Source organism: Leuciscus leuciscus, assembly GCF_965113295.1.
Source record: "Leuciscus leuciscus genome assembly, chromosome: 12".
NCBI lineage: Eukaryota > Metazoa > Chordata > Actinopteri > Cypriniformes > Leuciscidae > Leuciscus > Leuciscus leuciscus.
This window is the reverse complement of record NC_138736.1, coordinates 32,297,728-32,318,060: the sequence shown is the minus strand read 5'-3', so window position 1 is coordinate 32,318,060 and position 20,333 is coordinate 32,297,728. Positions and strand designations below refer to the sequence as shown.

The following is a 20,333-nucleotide window of genomic DNA, read 5'->3' as shown; positions in this document are numbered from 1 at the left end:
TACTGTTTGTGTTACAACTGTTTGTGTTCCTGTTATCAACATCAGCTTGCTATTGACTTAAGGAAGTGTTTTATACTCTTCAATGATGTCTGGATGCTTACCGATGTATTTTCCAGCTGATGCTCTGGAGTCAACAGCCACGATGACTCCATGACGGAACTTAAATGCCAGGGTTGTGGTGCCATGATTCAGATCTATGGAGACGCCATCCTCACAACTGCATGATTTCAGAAACTTAGAGGGCTGATGGGAACACAAAATATATTACAGTGCATATATATGTTTTATATATAATTGAATGTTTTTGCTGTTGCTGAGAGTCTGCCCCCTGTGTTTCAATAAGCAAATTTATCTGGGAGATAGAAGAAACATACTCTTGCCGTAGGCTATAAGCAAATAAAAAAATATTTTAAATGTCGTTTTAATTACCTATAGCCTAACCTGCTACACAACAGCTGAAAATAGTCTACAAAACTAGAAAAATTAAGGTTTATGTAGGGATATTTTTGGATTAATCTGTTAAACGTGCTATGTTTCAGTGCAATCTCATGCTTCTTCCATTTTCACACAAAATGTTTGTTTTATGTTGCCTTAGCGTAACGCCGTTATAATCTGTCTCTAAGATTCAGTAATGAATTTACTTTGATGATAAAGTTACTTACGTCGACTCCGACAGGTACTGCGAATTCCTGGCATTTGGTCCCAAAACTATAGTGATTTGACCCGTCGAGAAAATGCGTTTGCTTAAAGCCGAACTGTGACGCGGAATTATATTTATATCCACTTACATCCAAAAGAGCCATTCTTTTTATAAAGAAAGGGAAATTAAAGTAAATAAAACAGTAAAAGCGAAATGAGCTAACTTATTTTACACGAAGGAAATACGATTCCTCTACGGAAGACAATGATTTCGAAACCGAAAGATTTAGAGAAACTGTTTTAAGTGTAGTTTCGATTACGACTAGAAAATAGCCTATACATGTTTAAAAAACTATACATATACGCTATCTACAAATAGCATCTGTACATTATGTACTTCTTTTTGCTTCTGTTGTTTAAAAGTATTTGATATAAACATGATAATTTTGTGATTCTTTGAGGAAAGGGTTTTGTACACTGCTGGCTGACCAATAAGAGCCCGAGTCTTTCAGCGTCATCAGTATCTATATAGATTCATCCGATGCAGGTTAAACAGGTGTAACATTTGGTATGGTAACCTAAATACGGAAACAAGTCTGGACACACCCTATTCCAAAACGCATTATAGAGATGTGTTAAGTGTATTGCCTAAAACTGCAGAGCAAACTATATAGGCCCTATTATAAAAATGTGAAATGTGACTAGTGCCTAAATGAACTGACCCTATTGAATTTATCCTTAAAGTCTTTACTTTTATTTTCTAGTCACAACCAGTACTAATGCTGTTCAAATGTCAAAACAAAGGCAATTAATTGACATTTTCCCCTCTTTTTTTAATATTCTTTAAGTTGCTGCATATTAAATGTTTCATTATTTTATTTCAAGATAGCCTATAAGTCCACTTCAAAAATGTACCATATATACAAGGACTAATACATAGGCCAATTTATCATTTGCAACATATTTAGGCCTACACAGTAATATTTATGCTTTTTAAATATTGTTTTGAAATCTCTTTAATTTGACTTCAGATGTTTTTTTATTTTTATTAAAGCATATGAAATTATAACAGTAATTGCACAAAATATCATTTAAATGTGTTTTTGTGTTGCATGGTCTGTTATGTTTACTAAAACAGATCTTTGTGTTTATAAAACATATATATTGTTCAGTTCATGTGCTGGAAATTGTATTTTATTGATGATTATCTCTGCACTCTCTACCATTTGCAGTCCACTAAAATCCATGGAATTAAGAGAATAAACATCAGACATTAAAAAAAAACCTTTTACAGCAAAATCTAACATCAAAACAGTAGCTGAGTTGAAAGGATCCCTCTTCCAGATCACATTACGACATCACAGTGTATTTCTTGGCTCAACTGGATCCAGTTTCCATCATTTGAACTGTCTCATGCACCAACTCCAGCTCCAGCTGAGTCACGGTTTTAGTTAGAACTGGTGTTGTACCGGGCTTATACTTATACTTTGCCTCTCTGTGAGAGAAAGACAGACATAGATCAATATATTACCAGTTTAAGGCATTAGGTAGAATTAACACAAACCTTTGAATATGCACAGCTGCTGTGACATATTAAAGTACAAATTTTGTAATTACATTAAAAGTAATAATGTGTGACCTGTGATGTGTTGTCTTACCTCTTATAGTTATATGGGGACTCTTTGTGAGGTCTGATATAGTCCACCCCCTCTTTTGTAATGACACACAGGTCTATGTTGTTGCCTGATCCAAGGTCACTCATGATGCCTGCATGGACGGCATCACTTACCAGTGCCTTGGCCTCCTCCAGCTAAAGGTAAGACAGAAATATTTCAGGCAAAAAGGACAAGTAAGGTCCTAGATGTCTTTTGCAAGCTTTTGCAGATAATCTTTTGCTGTAAATTTCAAGGACATATAATTAAGTAAATTTGTGACAATATTGAATAAAGTGAGTAATTTTAACTTAAAACCTTTCAGTTTATAGAATAACAGTTAAATCTCTGAAAAAAATAACTAATAACATAAACAAACCTATACAAATGTTGAGTTGTCATACATGGTAAACGTCAAGTCACATTTACAGCCCAGTCAGACGGAGAGCTAAATTGTTCTATAATCTGTGAGACATGACCTTTATATTTAGAAGACCTCAACACTTGGTACACACACCAAAAAAAGATAAATGTGAAAATCAATGGCTACTTTTTGTGTAAAACAAACTCCAGGTACTGCCAAACTAGTTAGAGAACTTGACAAAAAAGCAAAACTTATAAATGCAACCTTATTAATTATTCATGCGCCAGCCCAGTACATGCTGGGAACATCTGAGTTGTGTAAACTTTAGTAGATTTTAATATATTCAAATTTGTGTATACATAGCGCAAGGTTTTCTACAGTACTTTGGAATCAATACTTGAGAACTCACTACAAACAATCCTAATTAATATATATACTTATAAGTTAGAGCTGTCATTTCTACATATATGCTTGATATTTTCAAGTTCATCCTGAAACTAAATTATTCAATAAAGTAAATACATTTTTTCTGTTGAATTTACTGTTACAGCACCTTGAGTTTCAAGAACACAGAAGTTAAGACATCTATAGAAACTTTAGCCGGTTAAAAAAGGCAACTTACATCCATGTTTGCTTTGAATCTGTCCTCCAGTATCCCCATTGCAGCCAGATTACCAGATCCTAAAAACACAGGAACATATTAGCGGTCATTAATTCTCTTGAGAACTGATCACATATGTGCAAAAATATTTTGCAGGAATTTCCATTGTGAAAGCAGAACACGTCATAACATTCAAAGATCAGCTGATGAACCTTTCAGCGATCAGTTCTTAAAAGAGCCTTTACTTTTTTCAAAGGACAAAACACTTTTTATTAGAACTTTTGTGCAATGGAAAGGTTCCATGGATGTTAATTGTTTAAGAGTGTAATACACTAATTTTTATCTAAAAGAAGTGCATAATCATCTGAATTTCCTCATTCCTCACCTATAAGATATTAAAAAAATGATCATCAATTGGATGTCACATACATACCCATGGCTAGATATGGCACCTTGTCCATGCTCCCATAAGGACCAACAGTGTACAGGTGACTGCCAGTGCAGTCAACACCCCCTAAAATTAGATGAGCTCCAATCATACCTCGATACCTGAGAAACGGTAGCACAAGCAATTAAACATTATTGTGTATAGAGTGACCACACATAAACAGCTGTATGTTTCTATACAAACAAACATACATGATCACACAGTGTATTTGTGATAACAGGTGAAGATAATAATACACCACCAAGTCAGCACACACCTGAAGAGCATGTCTTGAAGTATGTTGACTGCCATGATGACTCTTGGGTTCCTGCCGCTGTTCATGGAGAATATAGTGAGGTTTGATGACAGCATATCTGTCGTCTTCTCTGTGTCCGCTGCTGTTCCTGCTCCACAACAACTAACATAAATAAAATGGTTACAATTTTACAATAAGGTCTCATAAGGTTACAATAAGCTACAATATTGATAATATAATAGGTACAACATTAATTAATGGATTAACTATAAACTAACAATGATAAATATATTTTTGCAGCATTTATTAACCTTAGTTAATAAAAAAAGGTTCACGGTCATATTTTTGTTCATAGTCCATTAACTAATGTTTGACCTTATAAATGTTTTAGTATATGTTGAGATTAACATTAACTAAGATTAATAAATGCTATAGAAGTATTTTTCATTGTTAAATACTCGCATTGTTAAATATTTTTCTAATGTTAACAAATGAAACCCTATTGTAAAGTGTTACTAAAAAAATTTAAATGTGACTGATTTATATGCATTTTATCATTATTTGCTTTATAAATAATGTACATTTGACAATAAAAAATTAAAAGTTAAACCCTTTTTATAACTGGTGAAATGGATCTTTAATCTCTACTGTTACTTACTATATGTTAGGTGCAATGTAGTGAATCTTGGCACACTTTTTATCAGCAACTACCTCATCAGAAGTGGCTCTTGTGTCTGCTCCCAGAACTACACCATCCTACACACACACACACACACACACACACACACACACTAGTTTAGTTTGTCAGAAATATCTATATGAAATATTACATTCTCATAAAAAAAAGATACAAAACTGTCACTGGGGCGGAGCCCTTTCAAAAAGACACCTTTGTACCTAAAGAGAGCATATTAGGGTAAGTCAGGGTAAGATGATCCCCCACCTTAATTTCTTCTAGATCACACAAAATCTCATCTCAGCACTTTTAATGAGTGGCTACACTATTTTTAATTTTGTCATTTCATTTGATTATCAACATTTGTGAGATTTAGTCACCCGAAAAAAGTGATGTCTGTATTATGTTGAATATCAAAGTTTTTGGCCATAGTCGTTAATCAGGGATTTGCGGACACATTCATGTTTTTAGATTTGTGGAATATAAGTTATAGTTTTTATTTTGAAGTAAAAAGATTAAATTAGACCCTTGGGGTAAGATGACCCGATTTTGGCACAGAAGGCCCCAAGTGGCATGTTAATGTTATTATTTTTAAATACCCCCTTTAATACCCCAGTTAGAGGGCCAATAGTGGAGTAAGATGGCATCGTTGAATAATTTTACATTTTCTTCTAAAATAGCAAATGTTTCTATTTATTTCCTATAATAACACATTGGCTGATCATCATCCTGCACATGTTAATGCACCTGCTTATATCTAAATATGTTGGGATTTAAAAGTAAATGCATATTGTACAATGGCATCTTCCCCTATGTTACCCTATCTCAAAGGAACATATTGGCACCATATTAATACCTAAATGTTTCATGGAACCTTTTTTACAGTGTACCATCCCAGTGACAGCTTTTGTACCATTGTACCACCGAGTGTATATGCTTTGATTTCTAATTACCTTATAAACCACTCCAGCAATGGTGGTGCCTGTTTTCATGGGTTTTGGAGCCTTGATTTTCCCCTCTTCCGAGCCATTCTCCAGTACAATATTTCTAAAAGGAGGAGGAGGAGATTTGTGTAGCTACACGATATTGCAATGAATCGAGCAGGTCATGTCAGGATACACTTTTAAAAAGTTTTACAGAATTTATTTGATGTGTGAATATTACATTAAACTCGATTGTAGAAAACAATGTAGGCCTACGTTTTCATTTTGAGGAAAAATACCGAATTAGGTCTGAACATACTTTCACTTTTGTTCCGACACCGTGAAACAATGATAATGATAATGCCAAGTAGCCTATATATTTTTTTACATTTTACGCACAGTATTATCATATTATAACTGTGTGAAGCCTAATTTCTTCTTACCTTGTGGAATTTTCGAAGTTAAAACCAGGCAGAGCAGGGTCGAGGACGCAAGAAAGTGCCATGTCCAAAATCTACTCGGGAACTTTTCGCTTCGTGTAATGCGCCTCGCGAACACTAGGTTTGCTGTTCAGATGAGCGTGTACATTCAGTCGAGCGACTCGTAGGCGAGACGATTATCCACAATCTGTATTCGAGTTTATAATAATGGAGAGGCATAATTCATACTCACAAGTAAAAGGTGTCAGCACTGGCGTAAGTTGGCTATTTATCGTGTTTATAAATGACTTAAGCCTTTGCAGCTTGTTGTTTGAAAAGCTGACGCGAAATTGACTTTTAAATATGCTAAATCGGAGGCAGGTGATGTTTATTTGATCGTTTGAGACAATGTTATGGAATAATCGTTTAAATATATAATGTTATTTAACTGTGTAGTTGTAAATCTGCAGTTTAAGTATGCTATAATGTAGCTCAAAGTTACTTTCGCTTTCGTGAATGCATATTGTGGCATCAATCGTCAAGGCGATCGAGGGACATCTTGAAATATCAACTTCCATTTGGAGAGATCTAAGGTTTTAATTATGGATCTGTCGCAAATTCCCACTTAGCTTACTTATTTAAAACAATAGTAGAACATGTTGTAGGGTCAGTTCCGGCCCTCTCGATTCATTTTCCATTTGACCATAGATGTCACTAAATCTCACCTCAACACAATTTATTGAGTGCAATGCCTTTTATATTTTGATTTAACTGCATTTGTGAGAATTATTAGACCTGAACAGTTAATGAGGTTAAAAGCTAATACATTTATAATGTTCATATATGTAGCATTTTATATTAATGATAATTTCTTCATTACTTAACTAATTCATGATTTCATTATTAATTGGTTAGACCACCATTCTTGCTGTTAAGTTCAATGGAGGAGTTATCATTGGGTCTGACTCCAGAGCTTCTATGGGAGAGTGAGTATTTTCCAACAGTTTGTCCTATTACACACAATTACAGCTCTCTTAACTACAATATATATTTTAACTACAGGTCTTATGTGTCATCCAAAACCATCAACAAGCTGATCCAGGTGCATGATAAAATATTCTGCTGCATAGCTGGATCATTGGCAGATGCACAAGCTGTTACCAAAATGGCCAAATTCCAGCTGTCTTTTCACAGGTCTGTTCATTTCTGTAGCAGGAAAGGTTGAGCTATTAAGTTTTGTCCGTGGCTGTAAAATCTCTATATGTCTTTAGTATTCAGATGGAATCTCCTCCCTTGGTGAAAGCGGCAGCATCCATTATGAGGGAACTTTGCTATAACAATAAGGAAGAGCTGCAGGCAGGCTTCATCACAGCGGGCTGGGACAGGAAAAAGGGACCACAGGTGATTCTCTGCTAACACAAACTATAGACAAGACAAGACTATAGACAAGGACAAAGGATATGAATAAAGTTCAGCATCACAGTCACATGTGGCTCTCAAATGCTCTTAGCCATGCAAATAAATAAAAACAATAAAGAAAATATAATACTAAAGGCGGGCGCACACGGTGCGATTTTTGCTGTTTTTACGAGCTCGCAGATGATTTTTTTCACTCGGGAGAAATCGCATGGTCGCGGCTCGCAGCGTGTGAGAGGAATTACGAGCCGGGCCGAGCACGTTATGAGCACCATCCCGACCTCCCGATAATTTTTAAACATGTTAAAGGACAAGTTCGGTATTTTACACTTAAAGCCCTGTTTTCAGATAGTTTCTGATGAAATACAATGGTTAAGATTGAAATTTGGACAAATGCTGCTGTCCCGAGAATTTTAGGTTTTTGTGGTAGCACCCCCCACCTATACAACGGTTGCATAGGTGCACTGGAAAAATCGTTCGTTTACAAAGACGTGAAACTGGTCAGGGGTATTCACTGATATGCTCACACAAAAATCGCTGCAAAAGATGCTTTCAAACAGGTGTTTTACCATTCGTTGTAAAACTGTGGACCTATTTTTCCAAACGCCTCACACCCGTACATTCTTCCGTTGAGAGCTTGAATAATAGACTCTCCAGCCCAGTTGGTGGTGATAATGCACCTTTGCCAATTGCAAGCAAACCACTGGCATTTCATTGAATACACAGAAGAAGCAGAAGAAGAAGCGGCGGAGTAATACCGTAAAGGTGCTGCGGTCTCACAGCACGTCCTATACAAGTCAATGGAGTTGGACAAAAACTACGATAAAACCTGCTGGAAAGCATCTTTTGCAGCGATTTTTGTGTGAGCATATCAGTGAACACCCCTGACCACTCTGTGAGTTTCACGTCTTTGTAAACGAAAGTTTAATGCGTTTTAGGAAGGATTATTCCAGTGAACCTATGCAGCCATTGTTAAGGTGGGGGGGTGCTAACACAAAAACCTAAAATTCTCGGGACAGCAGCATTTGTCCAAAGTTCAATCTTAACCATTGTATTTCATCAGAAACGATCTGAAAACAGGGCTTTAAGTGTAAAATACCGAACTTGTCCTTTAAAAAAATTTTGGGAGTCGGCTCACCAGCTGTCCCCTATACGCTGATTTCACGCAGCCGCCATTTTGAAATCGAAAGTGAGGCTCCGGTGGGAAGAACCCCGGAAGTAAAGATAAACAACAATGCCTTGGATTACCAACCTAAAGCTGCTGCCGCGATTTACACTATTGGATGTTACTATTCAATATAGGATATATATATATAGTTCATTCCTGCTTCTTTTTTTACATTCTGAATTATATATAAAAAAAATATTTTATTTATAAATGAATTTCACTGTATATAGTCTAAAGTATGAAAGAAATGTTTGTACATTTTTAGAATTGACACACCATCATTAAACACAACAATACGCCATCGCATTCACGACTCTCCTGTGATTAAAGGCGACACTTCCGGTTTTCTTCCCACCGGAGCCTCGCTTTCGATTTCAAAATAACGGCTGCGTGAAATCAGCGTATTGCCCTAATCATACACAACCACATAGATGGGGCTATACCTCAGTGGCAGCCAGCAACCATACAGCGTGCCCATACACTGTCACACACACACACACACACACACACACACACACACACACTTTTCTCTCTCTCTCTCGCTCTCTCTCTCTCTCTCTCTCTCTCTCTCTCTCTCTCAAGTTTTTTATGTTGAAAGGAATGGCTACTGTTCTCTGCTTTTCAACAAATCATTTGCACACACATTTCTGACATTTTTCTATCTGAAGCTTTGCCTGCATGCAACATTGACGGTCTCTGTGTTTAGCGCGAAAGCTCACGTGATTGCTGCCGGCTCGGGATAAAGTTCGTGCAGGACAGTTGTGCCGTGTACCAGCTGCTTTGACGCGATTATCAGTTAAACTGACTCGCAACGTGTGCAATATATCACGACCTCCCGAGTGTCCGAACTCGCACCGTGTACGCCCGCCCTAACAGCACAGTTTGCATTGAGAAATATTGGTTGGTGTGGAAATAGTTAGAACTAATGTTACAGAATGGCAATGTAAAGCAAAATAAAGCATTTTAGTTAAAGGTATAGTGGAGGATTTTCCCGAAATTTAGGAAAGAACCGCCCTCTCCACTTTTTGAAAAAATGCACATGCGCAACACTCTACCTGTTCCCAAGAGGGAACGCCTATTAAACGTGTGCACGAGAGAGCATGCACGAGCCTAGTTCTCCATGAACTCCATCTCCTCTCTCTATGTTTACCGTGTCTGCGCAGTGCGTGACAGGGCTAGCATCGCTAATCATAGCTTACATTAACTTTTACTAGCAGTGATTTTAAATGGATTTCTCCAAATAGTATGCCAAACTTTACCTGTCGAGTTGAAACTTCGCGACTGAGGCATCAGTGGGAAGGCCAACCTGTGCTTTTAGCACACGCCAGCGTGTGAAAGACACTTTTTCTCTTGCGACCCTCAGACATTTTGAAAAAACCCGGTGAGAACGGCGAGCTTCAATGAATGGCTGAAACCGTAGCTCACCACACATATACACCTGAAAGTGCGCATGCGCAGAAAGCGAAAACTACCTAGGGACGAGCATGTACGACGGCCTTGTGTAAACATATCACCAGAATGATTGACAACTAGGAGGACCAATAGTCTTGATGATCCACCCGGAAAAAGAAAATCCTCCACTATACCTGTTTATCAAGTGTTATACAAACCTCAACCACGCAGATGCATAGCATTCTCATTTGCAAATGTTTTGCCTTTGCACAGATATATGTAGTGTCTTTGGGAGGAATGCTACTCAGTCAGCCTTTCACCATTGGTGGATCTGGCAGCACATACATCTATGGTTATGTGGATGCCAAATTCAAACCTGACATGAGTTTAGAAGAGGCTACACAGTTTTCCACAAATGGTACAGTAGAATTGCAATAAGTTTATTGACATTTATATGTATTGTGAATAAAACAATGTTTTAAGAGTTAATGGCTAATGTTTGTGTCTTCACAGCTTTGGCTCTGGCTATGGGTCGGGACAATGTTAGTGGTGGTGTGGTTCACCTGGTTGTCATCACTGAAGCAGGAGCCAAGCATATAGTTGTTCCAGGAGATAAACTGCCCAAGTTCCACGATGAATAGAACACACAACTATGACCAAACTAGACAGTTCTACAAATATCACTACTTTGTGATTGTATGCAGATTTATGATTTTGCTGAAGCTTATTTTCCACACACCCTTTGTTATCCATAATAAATATGAAAAGTGTTATGTACAGTGTGATGTCCCTTCTTACATGCATAGCATATTATGTCCGTTTCAGATTCATTTTGTTTGTAGAAATATGGACATGCAATCATAAGAATATCCACACAAACTATACAAAATGGCAAAGAGTGCTTTCAGAAAAGAAAGCAGATGAAATTATTTACTATGCCTCCATCTTTTCTGATTGTGAACTTTGAAAGGGCCCATGTATTTATTTGGGGACCTATACAAGATTATCTTTCAATCTTTGACCAAACATTTTGAAGAAAAACACTAAAAATAATGATTTTGTGTTTAAGTAAATACAACAGAGCAGATCTAGTACAGTTCAAGCATTTTCTACATTTGCATTCAATTTGTGTAGAAATACTAATTTTGACCTATGCAAATAATAGAGTTGTTTATGATATTTACAATGATTCCTCAGTTGTCAATACCAAAGTACGGAAAATACGTATTTATAATTGTAAGTACATATCAAAGCCATAAAATTAAGTAAACATCGACTTCATTTGATGACACTGGTGTTTCCAGCATGCACCCCCGTGCATAAATAATTAATATGGTTGCATTTCTTCACTGTGAGTTTTATTTATTTAATGTTTTTATTGTTTTCAGCTGTAGTAAGGTGTGGTTTGGGACAACTGACGTTTCTTTTACATTCAAAATATCCCATTTGTACTCAAAAATTATCCACTGATTGTTACCATTAAAGTGTATGAAGTGAAGGGTCTGTGTGTGCAAAAAAGATGCTTCACTTAAGGGCCCCAGACCCATATGCGAGAAAGTATAGTAAAAGGGGGTGCTGTGGAGAATTACTTTAAGTTAAATTATATGTCTAAATATTGTATAGGCTACAGTTAATTTTTCAAGTATCTTGACTATTTTATGTGGTCGTTAAAATGACAGTACTACAGTCATAGGCTTGCTTCGGTGTGTGAGCTGAGCACAAAGGGGAGTAACTTTCTTTCACTTTCTGTTAGACAGAAAATGGAGGAATAATGTTGTAGGCACCTTAAAATGCTGCAGGACTAGCAGTACTACACAACAAAGTATCTTTTTTTGGAATTCAATTGATTCGCACTATAAAGTGCTTCGTTTGAGTTGTGCAGAGCTATCGAGTGTCGAGTCTCCTCTGGCGTCTAGCGAAGGCAGGTTTGCACAGGATAGGTAGTTGCTTTCCATCCATTCAAAATGTCGGAGGAAATGTTTCCAGAACCAGGATGGCTATCTGAAGAAGTCAAAACCGGGGTAAGCCATTGCCTCATGCGCTTAAAAGACTCGAACGTGTAGTTTATTTCAAGCTGCATAAAAATAAAGTTCACATTTAAAACTTTTTACGATAAAAAGGTTAGCTTGTAAAATGCTTCAGCAAGCGTTAAAATGTATTCATTCTGTAAGGTTAGCGTCATAAAATTATATATTTTTTAACATGAATGCAATTTTGCTTCTTTTTCTTTATTTCTTTCTCTTTTTTTTATTTTAGACGACAATCATCGCGGTTACTTTCGACGGTGGAGTTGTTCTTGGCTCAGATTCCCGAGTGTCAGCGGGGTAAGATACATTTTGTACTGTAGCAGCCTAGTTTATGCAAAGCTGCCTGTAACCTATTACATTTCCAAAACTTTCCACAGAAAGTTTAAAAACATAACACAATAATAGACAACGTATGATATGCTCATTGGAATCTTTCCAACTCAATGCTTTAAACAATATAGACGTACAGAGGTAGCCTATCATTATTTAAGACATAGATAATCATAGTCATTTATTCAGTGAATATTTGAAATAAGAATCCTCGAACTAAGAACATTAAAATGCTGTTTCTTTGGGAATTGTTTTCAGGGAAACAGTGGTGAATCGTGTGATGAACAAGCTCTCCCTCCTCCATGACAAGATCTACTGTGCTCTGTCTGGATCAGCAGCAGATGCTCAAACCATTGCTGAGATAGTCAACTACCAACTGGATGTGCACAGGTATTTATCACCAATGTCCTGTTATTCTCTGGGTCTATAACTTTAGATCATGAACTTACTGTTTGGCACATTGACAACCAGTACCAAAGCAATGTGCCTCATAGATTTTCCAGTGTCTCATAAATGTGATGAATAATGTATCCTGACAGTATTGAAGTGGAAGATGACCCACTTGTATGCTCTGCTGCTACTCTGGTGAAGAATATTTCATACAAATATAAAGAGGAACTATCAGCTCATCTTATTGTTGCAGGGTGGGACAGGAAAGAAGGAGGACAGGTTAGATCATTTTGGTTATATTACAAACTGATATATTGTAAACGTTATGTATAGCATTTTGAATTAAATTATACATGTTAAATATCATAATGTTATTACTATTGTATATGTGGTCATGTATGCCTCATTCCAAACAGGTCTATGCAACACTTAATGGTTTGCTGACCAGACAGCCTTTTGCTATTGGTGGCTCAGGGAGTTTTTACATTCATGGGTTTGTGGACGCAGAGTACCGAAAAAACATGACAAAGAGGGAATGCCAAGAGTTTGTAGTAAATGGTAAGTTTGTGCAGTATACAAACACATATATGAGAAATGTCATGTGCTGCATCCCAATTTGCCCACTACTAGCCTACTACTGAAATGTTTTAAAAGTGTGTGCTTTTTTTTATTTTTTATTTTTTTATTCTGTTACGGTTTAAACTGCCCTGTCAATCATCTTGTCACAGTTAAAATCGTTCACATTCAATTAAATTGAATTTCCTACCGTATCTGAGAAAAAAATGTGTATCACGTTAATCTGGCAGTCATGAGTCTTACATGTGGAGAAATGTTATAATGTGTTCGCATGATGTTTGTTGCCATTATAGTGTAGAAAGTGAAGGGTCTGTGTGCGTGAAAAAGATGCTTCACAGTGACAAAACTTTAGGGCCCCAGACCCAAATGCGAAAAAGTTTAGTAAATGGGTGCAATGGAGGATTTGTGCATTGAAAAGTTATAGTGACCAAATAATGCATTGAAAAGTTAGGGACCAAACTTATGTCCTTCAAGATGGCTAATTTTGATCGGTTTCTGGGTCACAAGCTGGAGGTCGGAGGAGCAAAGAAGCATCAATTTGAGTATTGAGAAACACCCAGAGTGTGCACAGACCTGTACTAATTCTAACCAGAAAAAGTAGAAGTATCTTTGGAGTACTCAGTAATTAAATGCGAATAATATTAGGACGGATAGTATGTGAATTGGGACGCAGTAATGTTAATAAGGAAAGAGATGGTATCATGTCATTAGTGATTAGTAAAATTATTAAAGTGCTAATTTTAGAGATGCAGATGGTAGATCAGTTAGTTTAAATGACTATCTTTAGTAAATATGGTAAATAAGGTAGAAATGGCAGAGGTATGGGAAATACTATACCACACTAAACATGTTATAGAAACAGGTGCATTGCATCAAGTATAACAGGAAATGACCAGCAATTGATAAGTATGTACTGTAGATGTTCAAATGGCACAATACAGTTTTATATGTGGCCTTTGTGTTTAGAATTCTCCCTTTATCAATGTGCTGGATTCAACTCTTGGCTCTGCCAAGACTGATTGTAGATGGACAGCCTTTTATTTTTCTCATAAAATCTCAATAACTAGTATTCAATGACTGTAAATATATTGATGAAGATCAGGCCAGGAACTGACAGGATTTATGTTACTTTCATAATCATAATCTCTCAAAATCAGTGTGTTCTCTCTCTCCCTCTCTATAGCTCTCTCTCTGGCGATGGGTCGGGATGGCTCAAGTGGAGGAGTTGCATATGTTGTTACCATTGATCAAGATGGAGCAGAAGAGAAGTGCGTTTTAGGAAATGAACTGCCCAAATTTTTTGATCAGTGAATTTAAGTGAATTCTTTGCTCTGAAAATTAAGAACATCAACATGTATAATATTAACCTGCTTTCACAGAGCAGAACAAAATACTGCACGAGATTGCAGAGTTGTTTCTATCAATTGTTTAGTTGAACCACTGTGTGAACAGCTGTATTCACTTTGTCTCAAAGTTTGATAATAAACCATATTAAAAATGTATATGCTTTCAAGTTAATTCTGACACCAAAATTATTTGAGTCAAAAATTATATATTAGCAATAATAGAAATACTTATGGACCTGTCTAAACAGAAAACTGAGCACAGCCTGACTAAGGACTCCTTTGCTATGACTCATCATTTGCTAGGCAGAAATGAACAAGGAAGGTTGTAGAGCATGTTCTGTTATGGCTTCTCGGAAAAGGGAGATATTTGTTGCATCTTAAAAAAAAAAGCCGCACAGTAACAAATATACATTATGAATAATACTAATGATAAAATATTTATTGATTTGTTTTGACTATATACAGCTGAAGTATTTTTTGATAATCCTTAGGTTCAGCTAGCTGCATACTCTGAAGGTAATTACAAATCCTGAGGCACAACTGACTTGAGTAAAAAAAAAAAAAAGGATCGACAGAGGAAAGGTTAAAATGTGAACGCTTTTTTTGTACAGCATTGAACAGCCTTTTTTGGTTATGTTGAAGGAAACCCCCCTATCCAGAGAAACTGAAAGTAAAATAATGTCGGTGTCCTAAAATGCCCCGGCGCCGTGTGAAGAGAAGACAACGTCGCACTCCGTAGGAACGGGACTCCCAGCGTTACAGAGAAGAAAATAACTTTTTATTTATTTATTATTATTATTATCTTACGCGCTCGGGCTATACAGGGTTACCACGGCAACCGACTTACACGTGCAGCATGCAGAAAGTTTTGGTGTTCGCGTGTATTTTATGTGTTGATATAATAATAGTTTACACTCTGGACCTCGGAGCAACTTTGCTGAAGTCTCGTACAAGAAATCTCGACCATAATCTATTACGCCAATGGGCTGAATCTGGACTGCGATGCACACTGCTGTACGCAGGATCTATGTTATCTAAAGATGCTGCAGGTCCATTAATAAGGAGATGGATTACAGTCCACTGTTTTATAGCTTCGGTGTATGAAACCGGACGGTTGGCGTTGTTTGACAACTATCGCCTTGATAAATTTAATATGTGGCTTGTCGGAACCGTCGCTGCTGCTTTAGCTTGTCTTTTTTGGGAGGTAATGCTACCTGACACGAACGGAGAGAGCAACGGTAAAGAGCGCAAACAGAGGGCTCGAGTCCTCTTCATCCGGGTCATCCGTTTATACAAGCCAGACTACTTATTATTGTGTGGAGCTTTTGTCTTTCTGGCTCTAGCAGTGCTATGTGAGTATTTCGTTGCATTTACTTAGTATATAAAATACAAGTATAATGTAAACCTGTTTTGTAAAGTTCCTTTTACGTGTTTTTAGGTGAGATGTTCATCCCACTGTACACAGGAGAGGTGATTGACATATTGGGTTCTCATTACCAGTGGGATAACTTCAGATCAGCCATAATTCTTATGGGATTATTCTCATTGGGAAGGTTGGTATTTCAAAATATGTGTTTGTATTACAAAATGCCCATTTGGTAACGTTATCTTAATTAACACTGTTTTTGTCAGTTCTTTCAGTGCAGGTTGTCGTGGAGGCCTGTTCATGTGTGCAATCAACAGCTTCACTTGCAGGGTTAAGATGCAACTGTTTGGGTCCCTCGTAAGGCAGGACATTGGCTTCTTTGAAACCATCAAGACGGGTAGATCTAATGCAATGTCTGGTGGTCTATGGATGCAGACTTCAGTTATCATCATAGCAATGTCCTTTTTATATGGTGTCATAAATTGTTTCCACTGAATCTCTGTCTTTCAGGTGATATCACATCTAGACTGTCCACAGACACTACTTTGATGAGCCGGGCTGTGGCCTTGAATGTCAACGTCCTTCTACGGACCCTGATTAAGACCCTAGGCATGCTGTATCTGATGGTAAACCTCTCGTGGAAGCTTACATTACTAATGCTGATGGAGACACCACTGACAGGCTTACTACAGAACATATATGACACGCATTATCAGGTATGGGGTTAATAAAAGTACTATGATGAATGATGGACAACCTTTTTTTTTTGGGCCTATGTAAATCATATCATACATCACATTTCAAGTTTTTATGGCCTTTTTAGAGGCTGTCAAAAGAAGTTCAGGACTCCATAGCACAATCCAATGAGACTGCTGGGGAGGCGGTGTCAGGCATCAGGACGGTAAAGAGTTTCAGGACAGAGCTTGGTGAAGCCCATCGCTATGATGTGCGCTTGATGGAAACCCATAATTTAAAGACCCGACGGGACACTGTCAGGGCGATTTACCTGCTAGTTAGGCGGGTTAGTATGAATTTACTTCTTATTTTAATGTGCGTATGAATTTATTTTCTTTGAAGCAAACTTGTTGATATGGAACTGGATACTGCATTGCTATGGATCTTTTCTGATTTGCAGATGACAGAAGTGGGAATGAAGGTGGCCATGCTTTACTATGGGAGACTCTTCATCCAGTATGGACAGATGAGCACAGGGAATCTTGTCTCTTTCATCCTTTATCAGCAAGACCTTGGAGACAATATCAGGGTGTGTCTATGTTTATAAAAAAAAAAAAAAAAAGAGGTTTTTGTGATGACACAGAGAGTAGAGAAAAGTTGTATCACCTTAATCAGCAGTCCTCACAAAAGCATGTTTAAGTTAAAATAATTTATAAATATTTATCCATCTCTTTCACAGACTTTGATCTATATCTTTGGAGACATGCTGAACTCAGTAGGTGCGGCCGGTAAGGTGTTTGAGTACCTGGACCGAAAGTCTGAAGTCAGTATTGATGGCAATTTGCAGCCCAGTGATCTGAAAGGACACGTCAGCTTTCAAAACCTCACCTTCTCGTATCCCAGAAGACCCGACCACAATGTGTTAAAGGTACATCTTTTGCTCTGAAGAATCACTTCACTTAGTCTTTGTCAAGGTTGATAAGGCAATTCACATGAACCTGTCCTAAAATATCTTTTATTTCTTATATTTTAATACTTTTTTCATAGTGTTTATAAACTGCATGAGTGCATGAGTACATAAGTTTGCAAATATGTTGTGTACGAGAGCTATACATGATTTATAGAAGGTTTATCATATACTTGTAATAATTAAGTCTAACTTTTCATCTGTTTTCAGAACTTCTCTCTGGAGTTGAAGCCCGGTCAGATGACGGCTCTGGTGGGAATGTCAGGTGGGGGGAAGAGCACCTGTGTGAGTCTGCTGGAGAGATTCTACCAGCCACAACAGGGACACATTCTGTTAGATGGACAACCACTGCAGAACTACCAACACAACTACTTGCACAGCAAGGTGAATAGTTTCAAAGAACAAACACTTTACTGTTGTACTATAGTTTAATTCCATACCACCTCTGTTCATGCATACCTACAAGTCTACTCTAAAGAACCATATAAAACCAACCAATGCAATGCAAGAACATATACTGTAAATAATCTCTCTCAGATAGCAATGGTGGGTCAGGAGCCTGTACTTTTCTCTGGCACCGTTCGAGACAACATTGCCTATGGTCTGCCTGGCTGCTCAATGGAGAGAGTAAAGGAGGCCGCCAGCAAAGCCAATGCCCATGCCTTCATCTGCAAACTGGAAAATGGCTACGACACAGGTAAAGAAACTGCTATCACTTACCACTTTAATTCTCATATTTGTGCCAGTGGCTAGGTCAACTGTTATTGGTCAGTTCTGATGGGACATAAAAAAAAAAAAAAAAAAATTCAAATTATTTTCCAATCTGTGAACAACAGAACTGCTAGAATTCATAGATTTTAGTTATACATCCAAAAAGGCTTTGCCTGAAAAACTTTGCTGGTCCACTTGCTAGACCAGCACTAACCAGCATAAACCAGTGGCCAGTTGCATAAACTGTTAAGACTAGTCTTACAAGTTAGTCATCCAATTTTATTCTTTAAAACTGTTAATAACTTTTTAAAGTCAGTAACATAAAAACGTAGATTGGTCTAATTTGACACCGAACAGTAAGACTAATTACCCCTAACTAACTTCTAGTTGATCATTCTAGTTCTTAAGACACAGTCTTAACATAATGGCTATGTTTATGCAACTGGCCGCAGAGGCTGGACTAGCATGCAAATACACTTCGTCTAAGATGGGCTTTACATTTAAAGTCATTTTAGAATTACTGATTATCAGACATTCTGGATAGTTTTCTTTCGTATTTCTGTAATCACTCAATTTATGATTGGATAAGCAAGGGTTTAGATTTAAGCATGCAAAGGTGTTTTATTAAATGCTAAGTACACAGCCATTAAACAGTGCTTTCTCTGTCAGATGTGGGAGAGCGTGGTAACCTACTTTCGGGAGGTGAGAAGCAGCGAATCGCTATCGCCAGAGCTCTGATCAGACAACCTCAGGTGCTCATACTGGATGAAGTGACCAGCTCTTTGGACACTGAAAGTGAACAAATGGTAAATAATATGGCTATTCATTATGAACACAAATGTACATAAGCCTTCACAAATCCCTGCTTCCTTTAGTGCTGCTATCAAAAGATTTCTTATGTGTTTTATTATTCCACAGGTTCAACAGGCCCTGGCGTGCTGCCCCACTCAGACCTTGCTTGTGATTGCTCATAGGCTGAAGACCATTGAGAGGGCGGATCAGATTGTCTTGATTGACAGCGGGGAGATGGTGGAGTTGGGCACACATGAGGAACTCATGAACAAGAAGGGAAGTTACTATAAACTGAGAGAAAGGCTCTTTAGTGATGATAACACAGTCGAAGACAAAGAGAAATCGGACACAGTAAAAATCGAATAGCCTGTCGTAGAAATATTGTACATTGTAATAAACAAACATGCCACTGTAAATAGATACCTGTAAGGGCAAAAGTTGTGAAACTGGCCTGTACATAAACCCAGTGATGATCATCAGTCAAAATGTTCCACTCTTTGATGGTGTTAAATTTTGGATTTGTTGGAAGTTGTAATATTTAAATGTGAATAAATAATGGATTCTTGCTAATCTGCTTGTGACTGATTTTAATAGTAGTTTAATTCAAAGTTTAATTTGAGATTGCAGTGTCTTATGGGTGCCTGTTATGAATGAATATACTGTATCTGCTCATGTGATGTGCTTAGATAACTTTAAACTATTATACTATATGGTTTACAGCAAGTGATATAGTGACTTGTTTTGTATTTGTTAAAAAGGAATATTGTTCAGAGTTAGTATGAGTACAGAATCATGGTCAGAAATGGGGCACAATTGGTTTAGTGAAACCATGTGAGTTTCACAAAGCTGCCAGTCCGGTTTACTGGCGCTCTGCCTGGTAGCACCTTTTTGGTATTGTGTTAGTTAACCCGATTTGAATGTGCAGATGCAAAACACACACACACACACACACACACATGCAGGTTGGATTTTCATGTTTTATGGGGACATTACATAGACATCATCATTTTTATACTGTACAAACTATATTCTAATCCTATAGCCATCACAGAAAACCTTCTTTTTTTTTTTTGCATTTTAAAAAAACATCACTTATGATTGATGAGCTGTTTAGGAGCAAAAATCTCCCTGCATGGACAAGGATTTTGGATATTGGCAACTTTGTGAGGACATTTTGTCCCTGTAACGTATAGTATACCTGAACCACACACACAAAAAAA

The 20,333-nt window shown here is 37.3% G+C and overlaps 5 protein-coding genes across 6 annotated transcripts in view; 3 read left to right on the top strand and 2 right to left on the bottom strand.

The window, feature by feature from the left end:
* psmb8a (proteasome 20S subunit beta 8A) overlaps positions 1–1,036 on the bottom strand; it is a 100,553-nt gene extending 99,517 nt beyond the window's left edge. The window contains exons 1-2 of one of the 2 annotated variants that reach the window (XM_082186311.1): positions 663–1,036; positions 102–243 (exon numbers count right to left, since the gene is read on the bottom strand). In XM_082186311.1, the coding sequence (XP_082042437.1) occupies positions 102–243; positions 663–803 (283 nt within the window). In that variant the 5' untranslated portion in view covers positions 804–1,036. The remainder of the gene's footprint in view (positions 1–101; positions 244–662) is intronic. The other variant, XM_082186310.1, reaches the window with a different exon arrangement.
* Positions 1,037–1,811: 775 nt separating this feature from the next.
* On the bottom strand, positions 1,812–6,136 carry psmb13a (proteasome 20S subunit beta 13a). The gene is made up of 8 exons (XM_082186306.1): positions 5,982–6,136; positions 5,569–5,662; positions 4,598–4,695; positions 3,961–4,101; positions 3,690–3,805; positions 3,278–3,336; positions 2,298–2,449; positions 1,812–2,134 (listed from the first exon to the last, which is right to left on the bottom strand). The coding sequence occupies exons 1-8, from the start codon at positions 6,041–6,043 to the stop codon at positions 2,017–2,019; spliced, it is 840 nt and encodes a 279-aa protein (XP_082042432.1). The 5' UTR covers positions 6,044–6,136; the 3' UTR covers positions 1,812–2,016.
* Positions 6,077–10,706, top strand: psmb12 (proteasome 20S subunit beta 12). The gene is made up of 6 exons (XM_082186327.1): positions 6,077–6,233; positions 6,873–6,943; positions 7,020–7,151; positions 7,229–7,358; positions 10,207–10,351; positions 10,447–10,706. The coding sequence occupies exons 1-6, from the start codon at positions 6,186–6,188 to the stop codon at positions 10,572–10,574; spliced, it is 654 nt and encodes a 217-aa protein (XP_082042453.1). The 5' UTR covers positions 6,077–6,185; the 3' UTR covers positions 10,575–10,706.
* A 950-nt stretch (positions 10,707–11,656) lies between these two features.
* On the top strand, positions 11,657–14,758 carry psmb9a (proteasome 20S subunit beta 9a). The gene is made up of 6 exons (XM_082186326.1): positions 11,657–11,954; positions 12,190–12,257; positions 12,549–12,680; positions 12,830–12,959; positions 13,097–13,238; positions 14,440–14,758. Exons 1-6 carry the CDS (start codon positions 11,898–11,900, stop codon positions 14,565–14,567), a joined length of 657 nt encoding a protein of 218 aa, XP_082042452.1. The 5' UTR covers positions 11,657–11,897; the 3' UTR covers positions 14,568–14,758.
* Positions 14,759–14,906: 148 nt separating this feature from the next.
* Positions 14,907–19,683, top strand: tap2a (transporter associated with antigen processing, subunit type a). Its single transcript, XM_082186179.1, has 11 exons — positions 14,907–15,954; positions 16,041–16,155; positions 16,235–16,365; positions 16,479–16,684; positions 16,792–16,989; positions 17,104–17,232; positions 17,383–17,571; positions 17,821–17,994; positions 18,148–18,307; positions 18,991–19,127; positions 19,240–19,683. The coding sequence occupies exons 1-11, from the start codon at positions 15,459–15,461 to the stop codon at positions 19,477–19,479; spliced, it is 2,175 nt and encodes a 724-aa protein (XP_082042305.1). The 5' UTR covers positions 14,907–15,458; the 3' UTR covers positions 19,480–19,683.
* Positions 19,684–20,333: the final 650 nt, after the last annotated feature.